Raw genomic sequence first — 27,732 nt, forward strand, 5'->3', positions numbered from 1 at the left:
ATATATATATATATATATATATATATATATATCGTCACTTGAATGAACAATTCTTCGAGGTCACAAGTTTCTTCAAGTGCAATATATATATATATATATATATATATATATATATATATATATATTGCACTTGAAGAAACTTCGTGTGACCTCGAAGAATTGTTCATTCAAGTGACGGCCTTATCCCTATATGAGAATTTTCAAGACCTCATAGTAGGAGACAGTTCAATTACACAGCCTGAGTCCTCTCCCACCACCAAGATTCTGGCGACTCTCGGTGGTGTAATCTTCCTTCGTGTGATTGTCGTATATACATCTCTATTACTAATACTCTTTCGCCTTTCCGGCGAAACTGCAGCCTCTCTGTGTTCTTTTGTTTTTCTTATTCTTCTGCCAGTCCGAGTAAAGCGCTCCTGCGCATGACTGCTGTTGATTCTGATTGCAAGTGAATCCAGCTTGGCCTCATTTCAGTTACTGAGTGAATTATACAGGGATCCCCAACTATCATGCATCAAGCCTAAAAAAAAAGAGCAGTTGCGCTACTTGAAGAAAAACTAATGCAAATTGTTTCCAGTACAGTGGAGCAGCCGCCAGTAATTCTCTCGTTCTTGAAATTTAATTCGACAATGGCAATTATTTTCTCATTCAATAAGTACTATCCTAATTAATAAAGTGTATTTGATACATTTGTAGGCACCCTCAAATGACATCTAACTGCTGTGTTTTCAGCGACGTACTAATTTGCGTGCAATTTTTTTCCGACTGGCAAACAAACCTCACGAAATATGAAAAATACCGTGTGACTGCACTCTCACCCACATCATAAAGCAGCGCCTTTAAATAAACTCATCAAAAGCAGCTGCATTGCCTGTCGCAAACCCGAAGAGACAGTCCATCACCTTGCTAATGGTACCGAAGGAGCACCAATAACAGGTTTCGCGGCTTCGCCGCAAATCGTTCCTCTCATTTCTACGTCACACTTATTATCCGTTTCTCGAGGCCGACTGATCACATTGATAACAACAGCCCCTTGATAACGCGGCCGAAGCGCAGCTCTGTTCACGCACGAAATGTGAAAAGCAACGGAATAGGCATAGCATGTTTCAAATCGCCAGCTCTTCTCGCACCGCGTCGAAAGAGTGCGCGCGCTGCTATATTTCGCGCCAGAAACTTGCTTCGGACCAAAGCCAAATTAATGTTACTGTATTATTTTTCATTAGACTATATGCGTACTGCAAAAACAGGTTCGTGCCAAAAAATAAAAGCGATATAAACAGACCGAGAAGCGACTCACGTGTAGAGAAAAGGCAATACCGATGCGTTCAAGAAAGTAAATGTACCATTTCTAAATGAGCCGAATTTACAATGGGGACGCCTGCACAGAAAAGAAAGGATACATCAGATTTCAGTGTGCCCTTATTATCTGTGAATTCGCAAGCGCCGTTCAACACCAGCTGCTGCCTAGAGGACGTGTTCGAATAGGTTTCCTTCCGCAACTAGGCAGCATTGAGCCCGTTTTATCAAATCTTGAGTGGCTTTCTTGGTCATCGACACTCGAATTCTACGGCAGACATTCGTTATCCTTGCCTTAAACTAATCTGACGTCCGTCTCTATCATTTAAGCATGATCTTTCACATAACCTCAAAGAAAGAAATCCAGTGAAGAGAGGTCAGGTGAGCTAGCCGGCCAATTTACAGGCTCGTGCCTTCCAGTCTACTGCGCATGAAAAGTCGCATGCAGCCAGTTTCGTGCTCGGCTGCTGCTGTGTGCAGGTGCCCCATCTTGTTGATACCCCAGAAGTGAAAGACGTGACAGCGGGACTTCGCTGAGAAACTCATCCACCAATCCTTCAAGGATTTCGTTCACGTAACGCTGTCCAATTCAGTGTGTGATCGAAGAATATGGGACTGATTATAGCACCGGCGTAAATTCCGCACCCCACATTGAATGACCACTAGTACTGGTGCCGAGTGCGCTATACCCAGTGTGCATTGTAGTCACTCCAATAATGGTCGGGTCAAGTCCGGTAAGGTTGTTAAGGTCAGGTAAAGATTGATAAGGGTGGGACCATTTCCGATAAGATTGATAAGAGCAGATAAGCGTTGATAAGAGCATAACGACCGATAAGGGTCCAGGGGGGGGATGATAAGAGCCGGATTGAGTCCGATAAGGTTGATAGCAATCTATAAAGGTTCACAAAAGTCTATAAGGGTTCGATCAAATCTGATCAGGTTGATAACGACCTGTAAAGGCTAACAAGGATTTATACTTGTCGGACCAAGAGCCAAAACAGACTACAAGGCCAATAAAGCATAGATTTAATGAACCAGTCTATTCGTCAATCGCGATGAACAGCATACGTCGCTTAGTATGCTTGGAGTTGAGCATATTGCACAATCCTTGCGCATACTTAGACAACTCCAGTGGAGTTCCTCTATATTTTTTTCCGAAATGGTACAAGCACCGGGCTGCTGTGATCTACGGCAAAGGTTCTATTCTACCATCAGTCACATTATTTTCTTTTTATAAAAAAGTCGAGAAAGGAACCTACCACTACCTCCCACCTGTCACATACTGTTAAGAAGGAAGCAAAAGATGCTTCGCATTAACAAAATAATAAAATTTCTTGCAAACTGAGAAAATTTATTTATTTATTTACCCTCAGGGCCTTTCGGCATTAGAGAGGAGAGGTGGTTATACAAGAAATAGGGAGGAGATATATTACGAGCTTATACGCACTATTTGCTAATTATACAGGGTTATCTGAAAATGTGATAAATACAGTAATAGATTATGGTATATATAAGCAAGATTAAAAAAAAGCAACCAACACTAGTTCGTACAAATGCTCGCAATTATACAGTGTTAGCTAGCGCTTTTCAAAAATGTTCATTGTTATTAATGAAAACAATATCAGAGGGAAGTTCATTCCAATCTTTCGACGTATAGGTGACAAAAATGAAGGTAAAAATATGTCGTTTTACATGCACTAATTCTAAATTTAGGCTGATGATAAGTACGGTGATATAAGTAATATGGTCGCGACATGAATTTCGGATGAGGAGTAGGGTGTTGATACAGCTTATTAAAAATGAAAGGCGAGAAATTTTTCGACGTATTGCCAGCGGCTTAAGACCCAGATTTGATTTCATTGAAAATACGCTCGAAGCACAGTTGTTATTCAAAGAATGAACCGAGTTCCATTGTTTCGGATTAGTTCAAGGGAATGTATTAGGTTTTCGTTAACGGGGTCCCATACAGCTGCAGCGCATTCCAAGTTTGACCGTAACGGGGTTTTATAATGTAGTAATTTTAAAGGAGATAGAGCACGATGAAAGTTACGGCATAAGTATCCCAGCAAGCGGTTGGTTTAGTTACTTTTGTATCCAACGTGATGATTCCACGTTAATTTAGATGTTGTATGCACGCCTAAGTACTTATATTAGTACTTACATTAGTACTTATTTGAGTACTTATATGAGTACTTATTTAGTTACTAGTAGGCAGACCGGGATAATATACCATAATTGAAAAAGAACACGAATATTGGTACACACTCCGTTAAAGGAGTCATAGATTTAAAGGTGACGCACTCACCTGCCACGCGCTGCTTATGTAGGACCTGAGCCTCTGCACTATTGTGTAGATTATGGCGGGAGTGACGGGAAGATATTATTCCGCGCAACGAATTCTCCAAATAAGCAGAAACACCAACCTCGCGTCTGCGAACATCGGTATTCATGCGCGACTTCTTGTCTTCTCGATTTTCCGTATATTCGCCGCGAGTCGAACGGATGGCGTCACCGTCGCGGCGTTATTGTCTATAGGCGGTTGACGGTGCGCATTGAAATGTACACGGCGGCGTTCCGCTTTGAACGATCAAGCCAGATTCTCTAGTAATGATACATGCTGACTACAGTGAACCGATCTCCCATTATTTCACCAAACGCGCAGAACGTTTCTATTTACTTGATAGAGGCGCAAACTTTCATTGAAATCAGTCTCAGTCTCAAATTCAGTCTAAGTTTCGGCACTTTCTTGGGGCTCTTTGTGTGTAATTCACTTGGGTTCCGCAATCTTTGTTAATATCATTAAGCACGTTCATACCGCATAACCCTCCGAAACGTTCAGTGATTTAAACAGTATGTATTCCTGTACAACGAAGGTAAAGTAGCAAGTCGTACTCTACATCACCCATTGTGTGCATACATCTCCATTTATTTTTTAGCGCGATAGTGTTAAGACCCCTGTGTCGAAAAAATCCGAGGCCGTTGTCGACGTCGATGGAGCTGTCGGTGAGCGGAAATTTCCGCAAATATTTAGGCATATGTTTATGCCACGCCTTGCTATATGACTTGGGGTATATGCGGATTATAATGCCACATCATTTTATCATTAAGGTTGCTCATACCTTGTCTTACATTGTTGCCAAAATTATTCCTCAGAATTTTGAGAATGACAGCCCGCAAACGAACCTCACGAAACAAAACAGCGAGTGCCATTGCCTTGTATGTTAACTCTTCTCAGACTAACGGAAACCTGAAAACTATGCAAATTTCTGGCGCGGCTGTGCACTACCACTGGGATCAGCTCACGCAAGAGGCCGTGTTATTACCATAAAGCTCGCCTTCGTGCATACCGTTCGCCACCAGCGTTTCCCGGTAAACATTACTGTTACATTAGCTGCAGTTGCCGGGAAGCGTGAGAAGCAGTCACGCTTCTCTCGCATTCCACTCTTAAAGGCCAAGCTTAAAATCCTCATTTTTTATGTTCTTCATTGTGAATTGCAAACATTTAAAAAACTGATCATTTCAAATAATTTAGGAAGCTAAGGCCCCTCTGAGTGACAGTACGCTGGTAGGATCATCAGCTTGCTTCAGACGAAATTATTTTGTCGCTCTTGCACGGTTTTGCGCATGACAGCGATGCGACAACTTTGTAATTATTTAAGCAGCTAAATCATTACGTTGTTTTTATTTCATCTAGTTGTGGCCAAACTCTTGTGTCCGGCTAACAATGACACAATCAAAAGAGAAATGAGACTATAATAGCCGCCTTTCGACTCAGTATTACGACGTACTGCGTCTAGGGAGTTCCCCGTCACGCATGAATCCTCATATCTTACTTTTTTTTAGCTTTCACTCTGTAGCAGGCTATCAATCTACGAAAGCCTACGACTTAATTGCGTGGCAAAGTGGCAGTGGCATCAGAACCACATCATAAATGAACACCTCTGGTCGCGTAACCACTAAGCGAGAGCCATGCAATTATCTCGCAATTATCATATTGGATTTGTAACAATATAAATTGTGTGACCCGACATGGAGTGAGTGCATGCTTTCGACACATTTTGTCTACGGACGAGTGATGTTCACGCCACCCCATTCATGTTTCGTGGCATCACAGGCATTGTGGAGTTATCAACACTCGTGACAAGTCACTAAATCGCGGCATTCACGCATTGCCGCTACCGCTTCATTAGTTTAAAGTGAGCTAAAATGTTTTTTTTGTGACATACTGCAAAGACGAAACGATCATAAAATTGATACGCTTGTGGCGAGCGGAAGGTGCGACAATCGCACATTGCGCGCTCGATAGGGCCAGTCACGTGATCTTCGCACAGCGCAAGTACGACAGCGCATGGCTAAATGCATTTGTTCACTGTCAAAAAATTCAGACCAACATTTACGACTGTGCTACAAACACGGAAGAAACGATATTTAAAGATATTCACGACATACACGAGCATGCATGTAAACACTTAGTGCCTAGCAAATGACGCGTGGCGTAATCCACACTATCCGTGGTTCAACCAGTGCCCACGAGGTGGTGATTCTGCTCGATCTCGCAGCCAGTAGTAAGGATTGTCTTTTATTGCGCTAGCACTTATGTACAGCGTAATCAAGAAATAAAACCAACCAAGAAAATTTGCTTTAGTTTTCATATTCGCTTTCATGTATGCGCTTTTAACGCAAGAGTTAGTTGCAAGGTAAAGAAAGCATCCTTCACTTTTATTTTTTGTTGCCATCAACTAGCACTAACATTATTACAACGAACTATCGTCTCACCTCTATTCGAGCTGTGAACGTGAAGAAGGGGAACCGAGGGGCCAGATTTTTTGTCAGACACGACCATTTGAAGCCAACTGATAATGAAGCCAAGGAAAGCATCGAGGAAATTATTTGTTGTTTTTTTGTTTGACATGCAGATACGATAAGCTAAAGAGGAAATAATAGTGAACGAAAATACACCTCGCCGCCGGTAAGAGCCGAACCCACAACATCCGCGCATTACGCGTGCCTTGCACAACCAACTGTGCTACGGCGGCAAATGATCCCACGTCCCCATTGTATACTCGAGCTGTGGCTTGTGCAGCCTTGCACGCCATTTTCCTTACTTCTATTTTTTTTTTTTTTTTCGCAGAGCAAACAGAGTGTGAACGAGGGTGAAGAGAAGACGGTGCCGAACGTTACCTGCGGCAGACTGCAGGCCAGGCTGATGTACCACGCCGCGGCCAGCATGAACTTTCCTCGCCTGCGGGCGTCGTGCACCCTCAGCGGGTGCAGCACGGCGAAATACCGATCCGCGCTGATGCACACCAGCACCATGGACGACAGGTACGGGCCGAACGCTCGAAGAACCTGCGTACGCAGAACGCCAAGGCGTACTCGCGCGTGTGTCTGCGCGCCACGCCTCCCCTGTGGCGCTAGCAAGGGTACGTATTTCTGGGGTATTCTAGAAGCCACGCCACTGACACGCTTGTCTTAGGCTGGGCTACATGACGCCCAAGCCGAAACCGGGCACAAGGTGGGCTCACAATTGCATAGGATTAATTGATCGATGATTAATTAATTATTTATTAATTAATTAATTAATAATTAGTTAATAAGTAATTTATTTATTTATTTATTTATTTATTTATTTATTTATTTATTTATTTATTTATTTATTTATTTATTGATTGATTGATTGATTGATTGATTGATTGTGATATACCACTGTGGAGTGTTCCGAATTTGGGCCATACGAAGTTCATTAACACGCACCTACACATAACTGCGCGGGCGTTTTTGCATTCAGTTCCTCTCGAAAGGCGGATGCCGTCGGGAATAAGACTCACGGCCTCGTGAGACTAAGTGTGATAGAACACGCCCTCGTTATCCGCAGCAACGCGCCATGCCGGTTGCAGGTGTTTGCGTCCGACTTGCTGCATTTACCTCTAGCATACTGACACTTAAAGCTTGCCGGTGGAGCAGTTTCATTATATGCAAGGAAACACTGCCTACGTAATATAGTAAGATCTGCGAATAAGCAACTGTGAAAGTTTCACGTCACCATGGTGAGACCCTGGAATTCAGTGGCTGGTATTATTCACTTCAGTACGACACCGATACAAGGAATAATGCATAAAGGAGAAAAAGAAAAGAAACGCGTGGCACAAGAGAACGAGTACGATATGACACAGTTCTGGGCCCGCATTCACAAAAACTCGTGCGCTGGAATGGTCTGCAAGAGAAAGTTCCACCCAATCCTGATACTGGACATATTATTAGGGAAAGGCGATCGACCAATGGCAAAGAACACTCATGGGCCAAAATTATGTGAATTCGGACCCTGTCCTTCTAAGTAAAATGATGCGGTTTTGTTCAAGCCCTCTCCCGAAGCGTTGGATGGATGGATGGATGGATGGATGGATGGATGCAAAACTTTAATGAAGGTCCTGAGGTACGCGACTCAGCGCGCTGCCGGCCGCTCCCACGTTGCGACAGTCAGGCCATGCCCGGCCGCCGCATCGTGGGCCCTCTGGACAGCCCATAGGTGCGCCCCGGCATCGGGGCTCCTGATAGCGGAGGGCCACTTGTCTACATTGATTTGTCCTGTGCCTCGTAAAGAGGGGCAACGCCAGAGCATATTAATTTTTTTTTTCTTTCCACATTGAGTAGTTTGAGTAGGTACAGCTCTTTAAAACCTAACTCATTGTAATGGAACATATATGTTACATGCTTCGTTCAACCATGATATAACGTGCAACAATCTGCCGATGCCGCGTTTAGGCTGCTGACGAGGAATTTCTGCAGCAAATAGATTGAGGCGCTGTTCGACTGCGTAAGTGGCAGTAAAAAGTAAAAACCAACTTAAGGCGTTGGCTCCCGGATAATGATGCCTTTCGGTAGCAGCAGTGAGCGTGCCAGCTGACGGCAGCGTTTCTTCTTTCAGACCGGTCTATTGCTTCGACAACTAAGAAAGCTATTCCACCATAAGCTGAAGCGCATTCTATATTAGGTGGTTTTCCATCCGTGAATGTGGTATGAAAAGCTCATGTTCCCAAGACACGAATCCCTTTACAGTAAAACACCTCTGAGTGATCATACTTGAGAAAATACATTTTTCTTTTTTTTTCTCAATTAACAGCAAACTCATTACTAACACCATGTTCACTTTTATTACTTGCCACGGCACATCAAGTGCCGATCCTGTAGATTTGGCTGATGCCGGCTAAGCTTACTAGTGATCAGCTTATATTGATACGCAATCAATGTCATTCGAGAAACAGCAGCATGTAACAGTTTAAAGTTTAATAGACGCAGGAACTACAAAAAGGAAGTCCGATTAACTCATGTCAATCTGTTCGGTCATCTTGAAGCCATTAGATGCAGTCAATAGTACAAAAGATGAAGACAAAGGAGAAAACATGTAAGTGCTTCCACACTTCACGTTATCATCATAGTCATCCCCATCATTATCATCACCACCCGCCTTTATGATCGCTGCTACGGCATTCTTAACAAAGAAACCCTTTGTATGCGTGCTACATTATTGGTGATCTTCTACCCCTGATGTATTTCAAGTACACCTTTCTCAGATATTTGAATGTTGCACAGTGCTGACAATATGTCAAAGACAGTAAAGACAAAATATAATAACGAGACCGCTACAATTCCTCGACGGGAACGCAGTGGGGTGAACCTTATATACTTCTTGGGCCTCTCAACCATGATTCCTACTGTGTACTCGGAATATAGCAATTTCGTTGATAACGAGGGCCGAAAATGAAATGAGATTACACTGCACCATTTAATAAACGACAGAACGGCGGCACGTAGACACGCAACGAAACAAATCTTTCGTGCCACTTCATTAGAGATATTTAAATTATGTAAATGCTGTACAAAAGCTGATTCCACAAAGTTGCATTTTTGATGGATTCCAGGTAATTTCTATAAGAGGAACCATTGCAGAGAAAAGCATAAGACAGCACGATCTCCGTCATGGTCACGTGTTCTTGTCGCATGTTTTTTTTTTTTTTTTTTTTTTTAGCGGCTGCTGTTATATGCCAATCGGCATAACAATAACTTCTGCTTTACTCGTAGCTTGAGATTTTGTTGTTAGACATGGCACCGGTGCACTAACCTGCATGATCTTGCACATGGCGTTGCCCGCCACCCAGCGCACCGTGAGGCGCCAGGCTACCTCGAGAGGAATCATGACGAAGGTGACGATCAGGTCCGCCACAGCCAGGTGCAACATCATCAACTTGATGCGAGACTTGCGCGCCCGTTTGCCAAGCAGACTCAAAAAGACAGGCACGTTTCCGGCTGCTGCGGCCACGAACAGCAGCACGTACACGATCACCTGAACCAGCGACTTGCGCGTGAACGTCAACTCTTCCGGAAGCGCCGACGTTGCGCCACTAGCGTCCAGCACCACCGTCGACGACGTGACATTGAGCACCGTATAAAGCGGCGGCGAGAGAAGCTCGTGGTTGGGAAGCGTGTCAATCAAAACCATCGTAATTGGCACTAGTTGGCTCGTCCAAAGCAGTCGGCATGGAAAACAGCGACAGTTCCGTCTGCGAGAACGGTTTCCCCACCCAAACTCCACGTCATTTTGCTGCGCATGGAGCAACTTTTAATCGTTTGGATTTCTGGATCTATAGCGAGAACCAGCAGAATGTAGCTGATAGATCGAATCTGAAAATTCTTTTTTCAGTGCTCCTAATAGCTTAGACGGCCCATTGTTGCCATCTATGTCCTTTGCTTCTGAGAACTCTCCCTTTAATTCAAAGGGGGGTAGTTGGCACTCGTCGGTTAAGTACAAAAAAGTACTTCACACTTCGAAGTAGCTGTTGTGCCAGCGTCAAGCAGCGGCCGCCTTCGAAGTGTTCTGACGTCGTCAGGAGGGCGGAAAAGGAACAGTTTGGTTGCTAAGAATAATAGCCACGTATCCACGGAGGCTTCAGTTCTTCTCCAGCGAGCAAAGTCACGTTCATTCACTCACTGGGCGCACACTCCCGACTGTAGTGTTCACATCGAAAGCAGACAGCTTAACTCCAGAATTCCGACAATACCACGCGATTGTTGGCAAATGCGACATTCCCTGGTGTATCACAGTGAATTCCGTGCCATCTTCACGCAAATATATTTTCGCGTTTCGCTGAACTATCACTACTTACTTCGAAACCTTGCCCGTGCAGCAGTCTACGTCGACGGTTTCATGATAATGTTAAACCGAGACATCACGAAGCCGACAGACCCTGCGCCGCTTTGCGCAAGGCGCACCATAGAGCGGCAAATGAATGGCCCGCTCCTCGGCCACAAACGCTCCGCGTCGTCCTCTCCGCTACGAATGAGCGCAAAGCTACGAGCGCATTCTGCGCCGCGCGGATCGCGCGCCGAGGAGACGGAGAAGTGGCGCAGCTGTCTGTCGATTGGGTACGTCGCGATGTTCGCGCCGCCAATAGGAGCCGTGCGCGCTTGATTTCAAGCGGCCCGTTGCGTCCTTCGGAAGTTGCGATCACAACTGAAGGCAACGAAGCCTAGGACTAAAGCAATCGTATCGTGCTTTTGTTACTGTCACGAGCTGTGACACAACGCACCCCAGGTATTCAATAATATTGAGCAGGAGAACAATTCAAGGCCCAGAACTGTGACAAGGGTTGTCTTTGACAAGGTTGACGAGGTTTGACTAGGTTTGACGAGGTTAACTAGAAAAGTTGACGTAGTAACAAAATTAAAGTGCTTGAACAGACGAGGAAGGCGGACACAACACGAGTGCTCATTGCTTTTAGCGCAATAGTTCTGTCCTCCTGCTTCGTCCTCATCTTTTCAAGCGTTCTACATTCGTTATCATACATAATTGTGCGCGCAAGAAATGTGGGGAGTCTTTGAATTGGTTAGAACTGAATCTTCATTTTCATGGGTTGTACGTGAAGGATGGCGGGAGCGAAAGCTGCACTGCAGTAGCTTGCCCAGCTTCCAGTATATTTATCTCCATTAAATGTTGTTGCAAGTGTACATGAGGGGCCGTAGTTTGTAACAACAAATTTCCTTTTCCATTCTTTTCTAGATTCACCATTGGCTCCAACATCATTCGCACGCCGTCGCGTCACCATTATCCCTGGTATCGGCCACACGGCGCTCCGCGTGATCAGAAAAGAAGAAAGAAAAATAAAGTGGGACGTTGCGAAATTCTCGATGAGCACTTCCTAAAAGTGCTACGAAGGAGCCGAAGAAAGAATAACACGACCTGGTAAAGTACTCATTCATTGAGGACGCCGTGATGGATCAATATCAGTACCTTGCACGATCAACCGTTTGTACCCAGCACTGAGACTCCAATTCATATGGTCTACTTTCCACTGGCTTCATAAAAGTACTCTACGTAGCGAACTGGTTTGCTTCTTATAAGGCACAACTTGATTTAAACTCGAATTAGAGGCATGCCAGATGACCGATAAACAAGGTTATTGAGGCATGTCAGGTATACTGAGCAGTCCTAGGGATGCCAACCGTCCCGAATTTAGCCGGAAAGTCCTGACTTCTAAGTAAATGTCCCATGTCCCGACTTGACCTAGTCGAGACGGCCAAATGTGTCCCGACTTTTGCTTTTTTTTTTCTAGGTGATAACAATTAATAGACCAAACTTTTTTATAGTGCTTGACAATTCCTTCGCACATTCTACTTCTTGTGTTCTCTTGCATTACCATAAATATTGGCTTTCCTTTGTAGCACTTAGCTACGTTTGCGTGGAAGTCTCATTTTCCATTTAATAATTACTTCTCTCCACCTTGTGGATTTCCGCAGAACTATAACGTCAAATATAAAGACGGCTTCATTCTTGTATAGTGGTTCTAGTTCTGCTGTAGGCTACAGCATTTTTGTATCCGCGTTATTCGGGGAACTAAACTGAACCTTTACCCTTCGTGGTCGCATGGTGGATGTGGGGTTCCGCTACTAAGCCCGAGGCCAGGGAATCGACCCACAGGCCCATTTAGAGGGGAGGGGTGGGGGATTAACTCAATAATTCCCATGTACTGTGCATTCGACGCACGTTAAAGAACATCAGATGGTCAAAATTAATCCAAATTTCCTCACTACAACGCGCCTCATTATCAAATCAAACCCAAGAATTTGCTTTTTTTACTGTACCTTTCTTTCTGTAGATTGGGACGCAGTAGGAATTTAAAAAAAAAATAACTTTCTCGCACGTGCACTGGTGGCTCCTGCCACTGACAGGGCCGGTTGTCGCCAGCCGCCACCCCCTTCCCCTCTTCACCCATCCCCACTTCGTCCACTAGAGAGTTGGCAATACTATGGACAGTACACGAAGTAATCAAGGAAAGAAAGAACGCGCAGCCGAATACACTGGTGACTACGATTACTCACGTTGCTCCGTGTGGGCTATACGCAAAGTGACACGGCCTTGGTCAAAAGCGTACAGGCAACGCCCAGCTTAATTCTGACGATCTTCGGGCCATGCAGGGAAGCTCGTATTCTCGTCTTCAACCTCTGAGGTCCTGCGACGCTGAATGTGATGCACAAGCCGCCCTACAGAAACATGTCCGCAGCAGCACTCTTGTCAGGCGAGCAGATCACTACATGCCTTTAACGACGCCTGCATGTCGGAACTGTCCTCCTAATAAGCTATTGCGTTTTGTCTCGGGAATATTTATGAAGAAATTGCACGTGAGAGTTATTTTCTGCTGGAAATCATCATTCACTCGTAGTACAAAAGGAAAAGAAAGTTTTGTTCAACACATTAAGACAGGGCAACAAAACAGACAAGTGGCACTAAACAGGCACATAATATCAAGTTCTGGCCGCTGGTTAGAGGGAGGAATTCGTAATCGTTAAATGTTTCTCCCTCAAGAGCAAGTATAGAATGAATATTCTGCCGCTTCTTCCAAATCAAACTGCACTGCTTGTACAAAATCCACTTGCTAATGAGCGACTTCGTATCTTCAGTAAATTAATGCGCGAACATCCTCATTTCTATCAAAACGGTCTTTCCTGTCACTACAGGAGAAAGAAAACATTAGTTAATTACAATCGGCTCTAGAATGAAACATGATTCTGTGCATATAAAAGGAAATTTAAATGCATGGCTCCTATAGATGAAGATTTGGAAAAGAATGAGATTTGTCTTATAAGCACCCTTCGCAAAAAGAAATCACGTCATCTAAATGGACTAGCACCGTAATGTTGAGAAATTCTCTCCCTGACAGCGCAAGCTGCAAAAGGAGCTCGACGTGACAAAGGTATGCCTAAACTGGGCTCCACCAAAGATAAAAGAAAGAAGGCAGAAAAAAAAGAAAAGAAAGGACAGAAGAAGAAGTCCCTCCGAGCGGCCGCTGCTTCTTTGGTGAGACATTATTTTCTGTTTTCTTCGAAGAATCAGTGCTGTGTTGAGACTTCATTGTTGTCCAGGGAGAACAGATATCCCGTGGGATTCCTGTGTGCTAAAGATCACGCACAATATCGCGTGGTTTGGCTGCGTTCCGCAGCGCATCTACGCCTACCACGGCGGTAGGCAGCAAAGAACACCGGCCCGAGCCATATGTCCGACAGCGCGTTCCTAGGCGCATGAGTGCCGCAGAATCGGCGCCGCACTCGGAAGTGCCACAAGCGCCCAATGTCATCAAGCAGGTGACGCTAGTTTTCAACGCTGCCCTACCTTCCAGTGCACCTTCAGCGATTATGGCTGAGACAAGCGAAAGCGAAGCCAAAAAACCACGGGTTGACGACAACAAAACATCTACCTATGATCTAAGTGAAGATGAAGACATAGACTGCGATGAAACGCCGTTCTCCTTGGTAACGTATAAAAAGAAGCGACCTGAGGGAATTCTAGTTGTTTTTCGACCCTCACAGGAAGGACGCAACTTCTGGCAAGTGAATCCAAACCGCGCTGCGTCGGAAATTGTCTCCGCGGCAAAGGAAAAAGTCCAGTCTTTCCGCGTGAATAGAGATGGAAGTTACTCTGTCAACGTTACTTCAGTCTCATCTTGTTAGATTTGGAGCGGTCGTAGTCGTAGGGATGGAGCTTGGGAGGAACTAGGATTTACTGGCAGTATTTACATTTTGAACAGGACATACATTGGCAGTCTAGCGCGACTCCCATATGGAGCCCGCAAGACTAACATACAGCAAACAGTTTACGAGCACACAGCTCACTACTACATTTCGAGCATGACAGAGCACTCAGCTCCCGACAACGAGCATGACACGAGCACACACTAGCAGCCGGCAAACGCTGCTTATAAGCCCTTGCTCGACGTCATAGTTCGACGTCATTCAAGATGACCCGCCTTTTTGGAGGATGAGGTGTGTCGACTTGGAGGATGAGGGCTCACATACACGTGCCGCACATACACACAGGTGAAAAGGCCGGACAGTTCTTGGTACCGCCCAGCTTTCAGTGCCGACGTCAGAGGGCTTCGTAGAACTCTGCTTTGTCCCGGGTGGCTCGGCCAAGTACCAATTTCCTGAGTTGATCGCGCGCCACGTGGCTGCCGGCCCTTCGCAGTTCTCCGAAGGGCGCCCCGTCTGGTGGGCTTGGAACACGTGCAGCGGGCTGAAAGCTGGCACGTTGCCACCCCGTACGGCCATTCGTAACAGCTCCTCCATGGCCCGGAAAATCTCGCCTGGCCAGTGCTGGCAACCGCTGGGCAGGAAGAGAATGGCTGGCGAGCAAGACGATGGCTTTGCTCTCTGCAACCCCTGCGTACTTGGAATGCCTTCAACCATCTTACAACAACTGGCACAGAAAAGCCGACCCGGCAACACAATACCGCTCAGCGTTCAAACGCCCGGAATCAGCTGCTAACCCACCAGGCCTCCTATCACAATTCCAATGCAAGTCACTCAACTGGGAATCCCAAATTTTGCCCCAAAATTTCGTGCCGCCAAAGCGAGCGTTCACGTTCCCCTTTCAGTTCGACCAAACCTGACTGTCGTGCTGCACAAGAGTAAAGGTTTACGCAAAATTAAACCGAAGGCTCTCAAACACCAATACCCAAACATAACATAAGCAGCCTAACTTCACGAACAGCCTGTTCTTACCCTATCGTAGTGACGTACTTATCTCACGTACTGTTGCCACTGAACAGTCTGGCCAACTCCACAGGTACGCAATCACAATCGCGCTAGCTTTGTGGTCCCTATTCCGAACACGTGCTTGCATCCAACAAAGTTTTCATCACGCTGACTCACATTTGTTCCGTTAGTCCACACAGGACACGTTCCTTAAACAAACAACCAAATTTGCGTAACTTACGCATCACAGAGGAACCTTCGAACAAATGTGTCTTCTAATAACTAGCTCTACGCACGCGTACTAGAGAAGTCAGAATACGGCTGCCCTCAACACACACGAGCAACCCAGACATAAATCTGCTTCTTTCCGTCCACACAGGACACACGCTAATGGACTTAAGAGCTCTTCTCAGTGCAAATCGTGCACTTTCTGAAAATCTACGCGCTTAACCTTAGAAAATTCAAAAAACACTTTAAAAAAGGAAGGTTAAATAGCACACACGCGCGTTACGATAGGCCTCTCAACGATAACCTTGACCTTCAGGTTACTCACACACACAAAAAGCAAGCCTATATACTTATTAATGAACACCTCGCGAAACTACATGTTTACTTAAAACGCGTCTTTCAAATCTCGAGCTTCTCAAACAAAACATAAACAGAGCTCATGCCTTACATATTGAAAGAAACTTAAATCGCGAAAATTATCCGAGTGCTCAAAAATAAAACAAAACAACATGCTTTACTTCCACGGAAGCTCCCTTGGCCTCCCGTTCCAAGCATTTACAACTGACTCATACTTTTGAGCCGTACTCGAGGTGGTCGCGGTCTGAAAGCTACTCTGGCTACGGGGGAAGAACAAAAGGGCTGACTCACTATCAGCTCCCCCAAGACGTTAGAGTCCCCTGCCAATTTGCGTCCTCGCGCCTCGCTTTCAGCATGTCCTCGATTGACCGCGTCGCTACTCCCCACCTGGTCTCGTCTTGCCACCTTGCGCTTCTTTGTACTGCACGCTGAGCTTCGAAGAGAACGACGGAACGACGAGGAATTTAACTGCCCTGTGCCCTTTGTCCGCGTCCGTGCAGAACATGCTTCTCGGTCCCCTTTTGACCGGTGGCTCGAACGATTAGGATGCGTCAACATCGTCCGTGACGACCGCACCTTTTTCCTCGCGCCTTGCCTTTTCGCGCCTGTCGCCGTCTTTGGCTTCGCTACATTAGCCATCGCATTCCGATCCTTTCGGCGCTTCTTTCTGCGGCGCTTTCTCCTCGAACTCTCTTTCATGCCGTCATCTCGCGCCTCGTGCTGGCCGTTACACATCTCGTCGGCCCGGATCGGTCTCTTACCCGCACAGTCTGAGTGATTTACATTAACATTTACTCTCACTTTGCCTCGACTGGCGGACAGCTCAACCGACTCTGGCACAATGCAGCAGGCTTTACTCGAGTTATGCAACTCGCACTCTTGCGAACTGCCCTCTACTGCATTGCCCAGCTCACGCTGTGCATCTGCACACAGCCCGTCGGTATCGATCGCTGTCTCACGCGCACTGTCCGAATGATTAACAACTGAATCATCCCTATCTAGGCTATCTAGACTGGCGGAGAGCCGCACCGATCCCTGAACAATGCAGTTGTTCTCTCGTGAGCTACGGAGCTCGCCACCCCGAGAACTATTCTCAACTGCATCGTCCAGCTCGCACTTCACTTCTGCACGCAGATCTGACCTGACATGGGTGCTCGCGTCTGTCAAGTCCGTAGTATTCTGTACCTCGCTAACGACCTCGCTACCATGAGATGCGACGCACACGCGCGGTAACTCTGCCAATTTGTTCGCAGCTGGCCTAGCTGTCTCTACAGTCCTCTGTTGGCACAGCACCTCGTCGCTCTCACTCTGGCCTTTAACGGCCTCTGTTGCCACTAAGGCTTCGTTAGCTGCTAGCACTTCGAGTTCACCTATGAACGTGCTGCTACTCTCACAGGTACTACTACTTTTCTCGGCTTTCGACGAAAATCTGCAATCTACTTCCTCACACTTTCGCTGCGTCCAGCCTACAGATTTCTCCAGCCGCTGTTGACTTCGTGCGCTTAACTGCTGCAAATCCTCTATCTGTTTCTGTACTGCTGTCATTTCTTTTTCAAGCTTTTGCCGTCTCTGCTCACGCTCTTGGCGTTCTTGCTTAATTGATTCCTGTTCCTGTCTTTTACTTAGAATTCGTTTGCTCATTTGTTCTATGAATTTCGAATCGTTGTTACTTTCTAGAATGGTTTTACGAATCTCTGACTCCTTCAAGTCCTCCTCTACGTTTACCTCGATCTCCTCACACAATCACAACAGGTCAGCTCTCGTCAAACACATTAGGACCATGGTCGCTACTTTAAGCTTTGGCTCTGCTGTCACACAATACTTGTTGCGATACCCACGCAAATCAAAATACAAGTAAAAGATCCCAGCGAATCAAATCCAAAAACACAGTGAAATTGAAGCCTGGTAAATCTTACAGCCAAAACCAAACGCTTACCCACTGAAGCAGCACCATATCACCAGTCCTTCCCCGCCGTATCCAGTCAGTTGCAAGAGGTGGTCAATCTCAAGTCGCCTCCAACTTGATCAGGATGCCGGTCGGTCACCATGTGCCAACGTCCGTCAGCTGCCGTTGCTGTCTCCCGAGTCGTAGGCCGATCTAGGAGCCGTAGTCGGATCTCACCGCTGCCATTCAGTTATTAGGATTTGACAGGCGATCCTACCGCTGTCAACCAGATGTAGGAGTCGTCGGACGACCTTGCCGCTGCCATTCAGTTGTAAGGAGGTGAAGGTCGTAGACAGGAACTCGGTGAACAGGATTTATTTACATATTAACAGTTTAAGCAGGATACATTGGCAGACTAGCGCGACTCCCATATGGAGCCCGCAAGACTAACATACAGCAAACAGTTTACGAGCACACAGCTCACTACTACATTTCGAGCATGACAGAGCACTCAGCTCCCGACAACGAGCACGACACGAGCACACACTAGCAGCCGGCAAACGCTGCTTATAAGCCCTTGCTCGACGTCATAGTTCGACGTCATTCAAGATGACCCGCCTTTTTGGAGGATGAGGTGTGTCGACTTGGAGGATGAGGGCTCACATACACGTGCCGCACATACACACAGGTGAAAAGGCCGGACAGTTCTCGGTACCGCCCAGCTTTCAGTGCCGACGTCAGAGGGCTTCGTAGAACTTTGCTTTGTCCCGGGTGGCTCGGCCAAGTACCAATTTCCTGAGTTGATCGCGCGCCACGTAGCTGCCGGCCCTTCGCAGTTCTCCGAAGGGCGCCCCGTCTGGTGGGCTTGGAACACGTGCAGCGGGCTGAAAGCTGGCACGTTGCCACCCCGTACGGCCGTACGCGTCGTTACTCAAGCTGTATAGATGTTACGCTCTGCTCACAAGGCCTTCTTGATGGCGTTGAATGGTCAACGGACATAGAAACGCACGGTAGTGATCATTTTCCGATCCTGGTAAAACATCGCCTCATACGGAGTGAGGGGACCCGGCGCTACTCAAAATATACTAATTGGCAAAGTTTCCGTCTCCATTTAAGTAACTCATTGGACGAAAATCCGAGCTTTCAAAGCTTTGCAAATATATTGTGTGAGTCTTACGAGATCTGCACAAAGCAAGTTATTGTTCCAAATGAATACGCTGCAGTCGACGGGGAATATGAATGTCTAAAAGCAATTAGAAGACGCGCAGAACGGGCTTACCGCCGCAGTGGAAAGATGGATGACTACAAGATGGCACAGAAAGTTCGGTCAACTTCGCGCAGACGCTTACAAAAATTAGGTACGAGAAGGTGGCGAGAATACTGCACGTCGTTGTCTCCGTTTACTCCAGTTCACAGAATGTGGTCGGTTGTCCGATCTTTTATTTGTCCAGTTACCCAAAGCAATCCCTTCCGAGCCCTTGCCGTAGCTCGTAGCACTCCGGAAACATCTGTTGCTGAGGAATTCTGTCAACTTATAACCAGACCAGGAATTCCGTTTACTTGCCTACAATTTGCAAGTTCGACAACACTAGCAGAATAGAAAGTTCGTGCGTGCTTTCTGTCACAACATCCTCAACTTGACTGTGAGTTTAGATTAAATGAATTGAAAAGTGCTCTTTCGTCATGCCGTACAAAGACAACCGCAGGCCCAGATGGTGTCACGTATATGATGTTAAAGAACCTAGGTCCAGTAGGAAGAATGGCTCTTTTGGAGATATTTAATGATATCTGGATAAGAGAGACTCTTCCAGATTCATGGAAATTAGCCCGGGTAATTCCAGTACTAAAACCAGGAAAGACTCCCCTTTGTCTTGACTCCTATCGACCCGTCAGTCTCACAAGCTGTTTTTCCAGACTAATGGAGAAGATGATAGACCGTCGACTGCAGTGGTGGTGTGAACACACAAATGTGTTTTCCAATTACATGACCGGTTTTCGACAAAATCGGTGTACAATGGATTCAGTATTAGACATTGCCACATGCGTCGAACACGAACGAAGTTGCGGAAATGTGACAGTAGCAGTATTTTTAGACATTCAAAGAGCATTCGACACTGTAAGTCACATACACATCCTTGCTGGTATGTTAGAGCTTGGCCTACACGGTCGAGCACTGCGATGGGTATCTAATTTCTTGAAAGACAGAAAAATATTTATGGAAGCAATCAAACGAGAAAGTAATTATCACAGCATCACGCAGGGCGTTCCGCAGGGCAGTGTTCTCAGTCCGTATTTATTCAACTGTGTAATGGCAGCCTTGCCACAACAACTCCCGTCTGGTCTACAGTATTCTCTGTACGCAGATGACATCTGCATATGGGCCTCTGGATCTCGTATACAAGACATTCAAACAACGCTGCAAGAGGGTCTTGATAGTATCGACACCTTTTTAAAAGAAAGAGGCATGAGTCTTTGATACGCAAAGACAGCCGTACTTCCTTTCACTAGACGACAGCTGAATAATTTCCAACTCACGCTTAATGGGCAAACATTGATGTTTATGAAAGAGCATAAATTTCTTGGAGTTATTCTCGACCGCCAGCTAACATGGGCTTCACACATCCACGCAATTGAAAAGCAGACCAATGCAGTAATAAACGTACTTCGGCGACTCGCTGGCACAACGTGGGGGGGATCAGTCTCTTCACTACTACAAGTTCATAACGCACTCATAAAACAAAGAATTGCTTACTCGGCACCTATTCTCCATGGTTTATCGCAAACTTCTGAGGAACGTCTTCAACGTTTACTGGCAAGATGGCTGCGAGTGTGTCTTGGGGTTCCGCAGGCTACCTCGAGTTCTTTAGTAATTGCTGAAGCTCGTCACCCACCATTTCCAGTCATACGAACGGTTGAAACATGTCGACATATTCATCGCATCTTAACCCAACAGGAGAAGCATCCATTAAACCTCGCGCTTACCGAAAGAAACAAAAGTAAAATTCACGATGTCGTTCAACATAAAGCATTATTACCAAGATTTGAATTATGCAAAGTGGATGTTGGTTACCCTCCCTGGATGTTAACATGTCTTAAAAGAGAATTATCGGTTGACGGGATCGTATCTAAGAGAGACATGTACATATAGTAGCCGCGCAACAAATGGCACTCTTCCAAATTTACTCCTTATATCCCCAGTACATCCACGTTTATACAGATGGCTCGTGTCATAAAAATTCCTCGACTTCAGCATTCGTCATTCCACATTTAGCGCTAGAGCAAACATTTAAATTATACCGAGAGACATCTTCCACCGTGGCAGAACTGTTCGCAATCCTGTGTGCTTTGCGTCTCATAACATCAGAAAAACATTCGCAAAAATGAGTTATCTTTAGCGATTCGCAAGCCGCTCTCACATTACTACAGAGCAATAAAAAATATCTTTGAACACTTTGCTATTGTATGAGACACTCAAAGAACTTACAAAAGCAAGCGCAATGAACCACGTAATTGCATTCCAGTGGATACCTGGGTACTGCAATATTCCTGGTAATACTGCAGCGGACGCAGCTGCGAATCGAGCGCACAATAATGCGGAGACAACCCATCTTCCCCTATTGCGTAGTGAAGTCCGTCTGCTCCTGAGACAGGTTTCTTGTCGCCTCAGCAAAACTACCTGGTTTGATCAGCAAACTAAAAACTCGGAGTTATACTTCATAGAACCATCTATAAACGTATCAATTCCGGAAAATCTAAGAGACAACAGAAAATTTCAAACATTGGTACACCGCCTGCGTCTTGGTACTGCATTTACAAAACACTTCTCGTACGGGATAAAACGTGTCTCTAGTCCAAAGTGTTCTTGTGGCCATCCAGACGAAGATGTGCATCATTTTCTCCTCGAGTGCACGAAATACGATCCACAAAGAAGGGTACTGCAAGCAAATTTGTTGATATTAGACAGAAGACCATTCACTCTAAAAAAGACACTTGGCCCATGGCCAACTGCGGGCCTTCAAAAAAAAGCGCTTCTTGCTCTGCAAAAGTTTTTAGAGGACACCAACATTTTGGGAAAATATTAGGTATCAGATGATCCGAATACGCTAAATGAGTAACACAAACGTTGTTCGTGGTTCATAATTGGTTTATGTGGTGATCTCAACTTTTACGCAATATGTATAATTCTGTTCTGTACTTGCAGTGCATTACATGTGTTGTGTGTTTCGGCTGTTCAAGATATCTGACTTTATATATGCGTACGTGGACTGAACTAATGCACAGAACTTTGCGACTCATGTACTGTTGGACTGTATATTTTTATTCATCCAGTGTTCTACTGAGTGCCATATTTCGTGTCGCTATTCTCCCTTTTATACAAATTTGTTTCCTTTGCCAAGTAACAAGGAGTAGCCGGTGCCACCATAAAGGCGCCAACCTCTCCTAATATTCATTTCAATAAAAAGAAAGGCAAAAAGAAGGATCAGCCGACTTCATTGATTCCTCCGGCTCTGAACTTTCTTACAGCTTTCTTTCTTACTCTGCCGGAATTATTTTTTGCCATATGGCGAGGGTAGAGCTGAGGTTGACGAAGTGGCCTGATGACAACGCTGGTATAAAGATCTAAAGGAAAGAACGGACAAAGTAATGTCACCGAAGTGCATAAAATTGATTGAGAAGAACAGAGAGTCATGTGTACATCCATGGTGTAAAATAGAAAACTTGAGTTCCGGAAACAGACATATTAAAAAGCTGAAAGCATGCTGCCGCGCTTCTTCGTTAGCGGCTTGACAAGAAGGATACGCGAAGGCGTACTTAACGAAGCCGTTTTACGTGCGGAGGAACAGAGTCGTTCGCGGAGAGCGCACGCTTCGTGTCACTGTAGTATGTATAAAATACAAAAGGAGGCCTGCGCCACAAACGCATTAGGAGCCGCAGCGTACCCGGCTCGCTCGGAGACAAAGTTAAAGGTGCCTCTTTTCCTCCGTGCCGATTGGCTTTTCGCTTTATCCCGACCTCCACGCGTACGAGATGGCACCGAACACTGTAAGGTTCGGCACGTGTGAAACGCTGCGCTCTGCTGTGGTGATCGCGTTGTAGCGAATCCTTTTCAGTAACTTCTCGCCTCGTTCTCGCGCTGGCGACTTCCTTAGCATTCTACATATTTGATGATCTTCGGGGACCCTGTGTGTTGCTTTATGTGAGAAAGCCGCATAGCGCGCAAATATTAGAAGTAAAAGGCATTTGCGCTATCTGTTTTTGTGTGAACTGGTGTCGAGAAAATGTATGTGCACGCAAGAAATTATGTGGGGTCTATTGCGTCAAAATTTAGTTTTAGGTTAGACAAACACATTGCACAAAATGGCTAGACATCACTAAGAAACGATGGCTTACCCGTTACCAGTGTGTCCAGCCGACGGTCCGTCTTTTGACAAGCAGTCAACGCTTGGTCCTGCACACAGAAACATCAACAAGGTGGGCAAGAGGAAGGGGTATGAATACCGAAAGCTGCCGAACTCCACCATATTGTCGAATTCACCGTTTTATCAGCTTGGATTGGCTTACAAGGTTGTTACGGCCTCTGTGATTGACTCGGAACAACAGGGCCGTCATAAGCAACATGACACAACTTGACAGTGTCCGAAACTGCAACCCTTGTGCCAAACCTAACCAATTGTTCGAGCTCTGAGCGAGACAACCTGAGCACCTGCTCTTTGATGACAGTACTGATGACATGACTTTGATGACTGATGACGTTGATGACGGCGCTCATGAAAATGATGGCACTGCCGACTTGCCTGTTGGGAAAACATTTTTCTTGTTACCACTGTAAATGTGCGTAATTGGAAGACCCACAGTCCTGTATCCGAAAAAAATAAAAAGAAGACATTGTCATTTTGAACTGTTGTGTTTCGCTGTGCCCCTATGGACTTCGACGAGATTGGCTATATGGAAGCGCTTTGGTAAATCATGTTCTAATTTGTTGTAGTGCAGGCACAATGATACGTACGTAGGTGACAAGAGAAAACACACAGCGCTACCTTTGCACAATATATTTCCAGTTTTCGCAGCTGTACTTTAACGTACCAACGCGTCATATAACACGTGTACATTGCGGAGAAAGTATAAGCAAAACCACTAAAAAACAGCAGATAAGCAGACGCCTGTGAGGCCACATTGATTACACTGAGTTGTTTAGTCTAAAGGGTGAAGAAATATATTCGAGATCTTTTTTGGATAACATTATTGAAGGTTTTCTAATGCACGCATCGCCAGAACTTGCTGTGTATTTAGCTTCTAAACCAAGAGGGTCATTTCACGCTTACTCCTGCACACAATGGTTGTTTCTATAATGTAAGTTGGCAACTGCATCTGTTGCAGTAGAGGGCAATCAAACCATTGGTCGCAAAGTTCTGATTAAGGGTCCGTGGCCAAGAAAACGGGATGGTGATGCCGCGAAATCTAAAGAAAGCCTGCTAAATCGTTGTCACTGTGATACATATTGCTCTAACTAAGCGTTCCCGGCCAGCGATTAAAAATATTTTTTCACAGCTCTCAGAAAACAAGGAACATGCAGGTGGAAAGTAGAAAAACGGGGGACAAAGAGGAACCTGTAGATGCGCTTAGGACGTGAACCTAGAGCTAAATGTGCGATGTTTTCAGACCCCGGTGCGATATTTTCGTTTCAGTTATAATATCGGACTGAGTATAAGCTTGTATTTGTCGCTGAAGCTACAGATTATCTAATAGTAGTAAAGTGTCGTCATACCAGCATGTTTACCGTGCTCCTTGGGTTCTTAAACATGTTCTCGCGTGCAGCAATACGCGAGATCAGTTGCTAACTTCCAAGAACACCTCGTATAAGGACGACATTTAGGAGGCTCTAGGTCATCCCGTCTCCGCGCCGAGGCGAGCAGCATTTAATGCCGAGGTAATGTAGGCATGGCCATAAGGGGCCGTATTACGTCAAGATTCTTTCCATTCTTTTTTTTTTCGTCGTTGGCCGTCTTGACGACAGGTATTCGCTATTGCCAATAGCGGCCACTCACTCGTAATAGCCATAAGAAATGAATAGAATCGAAGGAAAAGAATTGTACTTAATATGGTTCCAGATTTTCGAATTTTCCAGGTGGCCATCATTATCTGAACGGAAGCCACTTGTTCTTCGCATCGCGAGTGTACCACGGGAGGGCGCGCAAAGACCAGCGAGCGCATACAGACGGGCGCAAAGTTGCTGATACGAAAGGCCAGACATGGAAAGCAAAACACTGAGGGAAAATGTGCAAGCTCCTAGACGACGTCCACGAGCGGTCGTCTATGCTTGCTGAAAACTGATCAACGCTACGAAATAGAGTCACACGTGCGCACCACTTATCTGCGTACTCCCGTCAGGCCACGGCCAGACGGGCACGATAGGCAGCCGGCTGGGGCTTTCCTAAGATTGCACGTCCACAAATGCAAGCTCACTTACGCGCACAAGTGGCCGTATAAAACGCGTTTACCGTCACGTCCATCGGGTCATCGCAAAGGCAGTGCTCGTTCTTCCCTCCTACCCCCCCCCCCCCCCCCCCCAAAAAAAAGTTTTCAACGGAAAACATCCCAAAGTTGGTTTTACGCCTTCGTCACCGAACAGGTTTGGTAAGTTTTCAAGCATCCATTGCACTCATTAGTTATGCAAAGTACTGAAATTATTGATCCTGCCTGAAAACTTGCCAGTTGTACATATGCTGTTCCATTGCGACATTCCTTTTTTCTACACTCTTTTTATCTAACCACTGATATATGATGAAGCGATGCATATTCGGAATATTGATAGTGAATATACGAGCAATACGGAGCGGCCCGTTTACCGAAACTTAACTTCTTCAGTCATGAATTACGATGGGACTATCAAACGAGGTGTTAAGCTTACAAAATATTACTCCGGAGTTTTGCACACTTCATTCAAATAAAAATAATAGGATGATCCTTTGTAAGTGCTCTAGTTTGTCCTCGTCATCATAGAGTAAATAAATCCTAAATTGTAACAATCATTATTATCGTGTTGTTCCTTTCCTTTCTTTCTTTTATTTTTCATGAAGAGAACTGAAACACTGGTTCAAAGCTCATTCGCAAGTTAAATATTTGTTGCAATCATTGCAAAGAAGAAGAGTTTATTTATTCACCCTTTCTCACGGCATGCAACACGTAAGACATGCCTGTAGACATGCTTGTGCGTTCATTAAAGTGGTCGTGTGCTTCACACTAAAGTAAAATGGTGCCACAGTGAGTGGACAGAGGAAGGATTTTAACCGCCGTCCAATGTCTATGGTTCTTTAAGCAAAGCTGTCTTTGGCTCTTCCCCTGGGTATGGCGTTCGTCATTATATATATTAATAATATCATAAGAGGCCAACAAACAAAGATACCAAGGACAACACAGAGGAAATTACTTGTACTTACTAATTGAAATAAAGAAATCTTAAATTAATGAAATTAAAGTGTATGAAAAAATAACTTGCCGCATTACGCGTGCGGTGCTATACCAATTGAGCTAGGCTGCTCAATTGGTAGAGCATCGCACGCATATATATATATATATATATATATATATATATATATATATATATATATATATATATATATATATAGCGAGCGAACAACATGAACCATTGAGTGTGTGCCCATTCTCGGCCAGTAGGCCATAGTGATTGAGATGCACTGGGTACGAAAGGGTAAATATACCAAAGCTTTCCTCGCACTCTTCCCCGGTGTTTGGCGTTTGTCGCCGTTTTTATCGCCGAGTAGGTCACGTGATTACTGAGGACAGCTACGTCTTTATGCGAACGCGTTATATGGCTCATGAGGCGGAAAATCAGGCGTTGTCGACGTTGGCGTCACCACACGATGGTCCAAAAAGACGACGAACCCTCGACCTTTGGTGTTAATTAAGCCACACTTAATTAATATAGACTTAAATGAGGCACTTGATCCGACGATCTTCGGATGATTTGGAAGTCGAACCAAGAACTATATGTGTCCCAAGAACTAGTCACTCGACGACTGAAAGAGCACAGGCATCGCACACTGGTCGCAGTGCGTTTGCATTCGTCCGCATAGAGACAACTAAGTGCCCCTTGAATTTTTTCCTCGGTGTATACGCTGCATTTCGGGCAATCTATGCTTCGGGCATGGCGGCCGCGCCGTGGTGGCCGTTCTTGAAATTGAAGCCGCGTTGACGCAATCTTACGGGGAAACATCTGTAACGTGTTCTTTTTTTTTTTTTTAGCCCCAACAATATATGAATCTTTTTTCGTAAGTCAAGTTATTAATTAGAAATGCGCCAAAGGTGACCGCAAACGTGTCAAAAACGCGACGAGCGTTCGCTGTGAGTGAGAACACAGGAACGCGTAGCTTGCGCCTGCGAAATGCCCGGTGCCCGGCCCTGCACGATACCTGTGCAGGAGCCAGGAAACGAGGAACATGCAGCTGATTCATGGCCAATACCCCACTGTTGCTATGCGCCAGAATTATTCGGGATAGCAACCGCAACAACAACGCTCCTCGAAAAATTTCGTTTGGGTTCTGAAAGAACGAAAACACGTTGTACCCGCGTGTTTGCTTTGAGCGTGCGTAGAAGAATTTTTGAGCGTCGGGCAAACTTTGGTCTGGCTTACACTTTGTCAGTGCTCAGTGAATGAAACACGATGCCAGGAGCACGAGGATGCCGGCGCTTTTTTGCACCACCGTTGATCCCTGTGGCCATGAAAGCTCATTAATCAGTCGTGTACAATGAATTCAGGAGTGTTTGTTACGCATTGTGACTGTATTTTGTACCCCAGCGATCACCATGTGCAGCGACGTAAAAAGCCTGAGCACTGCATTTGGTGTCCCATCACGGACGCCGGTGTCAAATTTGTGTCAAAGAAATCGTTTCAGATGTCAGTCATCCGTGTATTCGTGCTTTTAAGG

General features: G+C 45.5%; 2 protein-coding genes across 3 annotated transcripts in view; one reads left to right on the forward strand and one right to left on the reverse strand.

Moving 5' to 3' along the window:
* Positions 1–10,616, reverse strand: part of LOC126542780 (adipokinetic hormone/corazonin-related peptide receptor variant I-like) — a 39,475-nt gene extending 28,859 nt beyond the window's left edge. Inside the window, exons 1-2 of the mRNA XM_050189839.3 lie at positions 9,413–10,616; positions 6,475–6,642 (exon numbers count right to left, since the gene is read on the reverse strand). Of these exons, the coding sequence (XP_050045796.2) occupies positions 6,475–6,642; positions 9,413–9,790 (546 nt within the window). The 5' untranslated portion in view covers positions 9,791–10,616. The remainder of the gene's footprint in view (positions 1–6,474; positions 6,643–9,412) is intronic.
* Positions 6,544–27,732, forward strand: part of LOC126542783 (techylectin-5A-like) — a 66,719-nt gene continuing 45,530 nt past the window's right edge. The window contains exon 1 of one of the 2 annotated variants that reach the window (XM_072286360.1): positions 6,544–6,618. The gene's annotated coding sequence lies outside the window, so the exon portion shown is untranslated. Of the gene's footprint in view, positions 6,619–25,017; positions 25,421–27,732 lie in introns of those variants that run through there. The other variant, XM_050189841.3, reaches the window with a different exon arrangement.

The sequence above is a fragment of the Dermacentor andersoni genome, chromosome 2 (genome assembly GCF_023375885.2).
Source record: "Dermacentor andersoni chromosome 2, qqDerAnde1_hic_scaffold, whole genome shotgun sequence".
NCBI lineage: Eukaryota > Metazoa > Arthropoda > Arachnida > Ixodida > Ixodidae > Dermacentor > Dermacentor andersoni.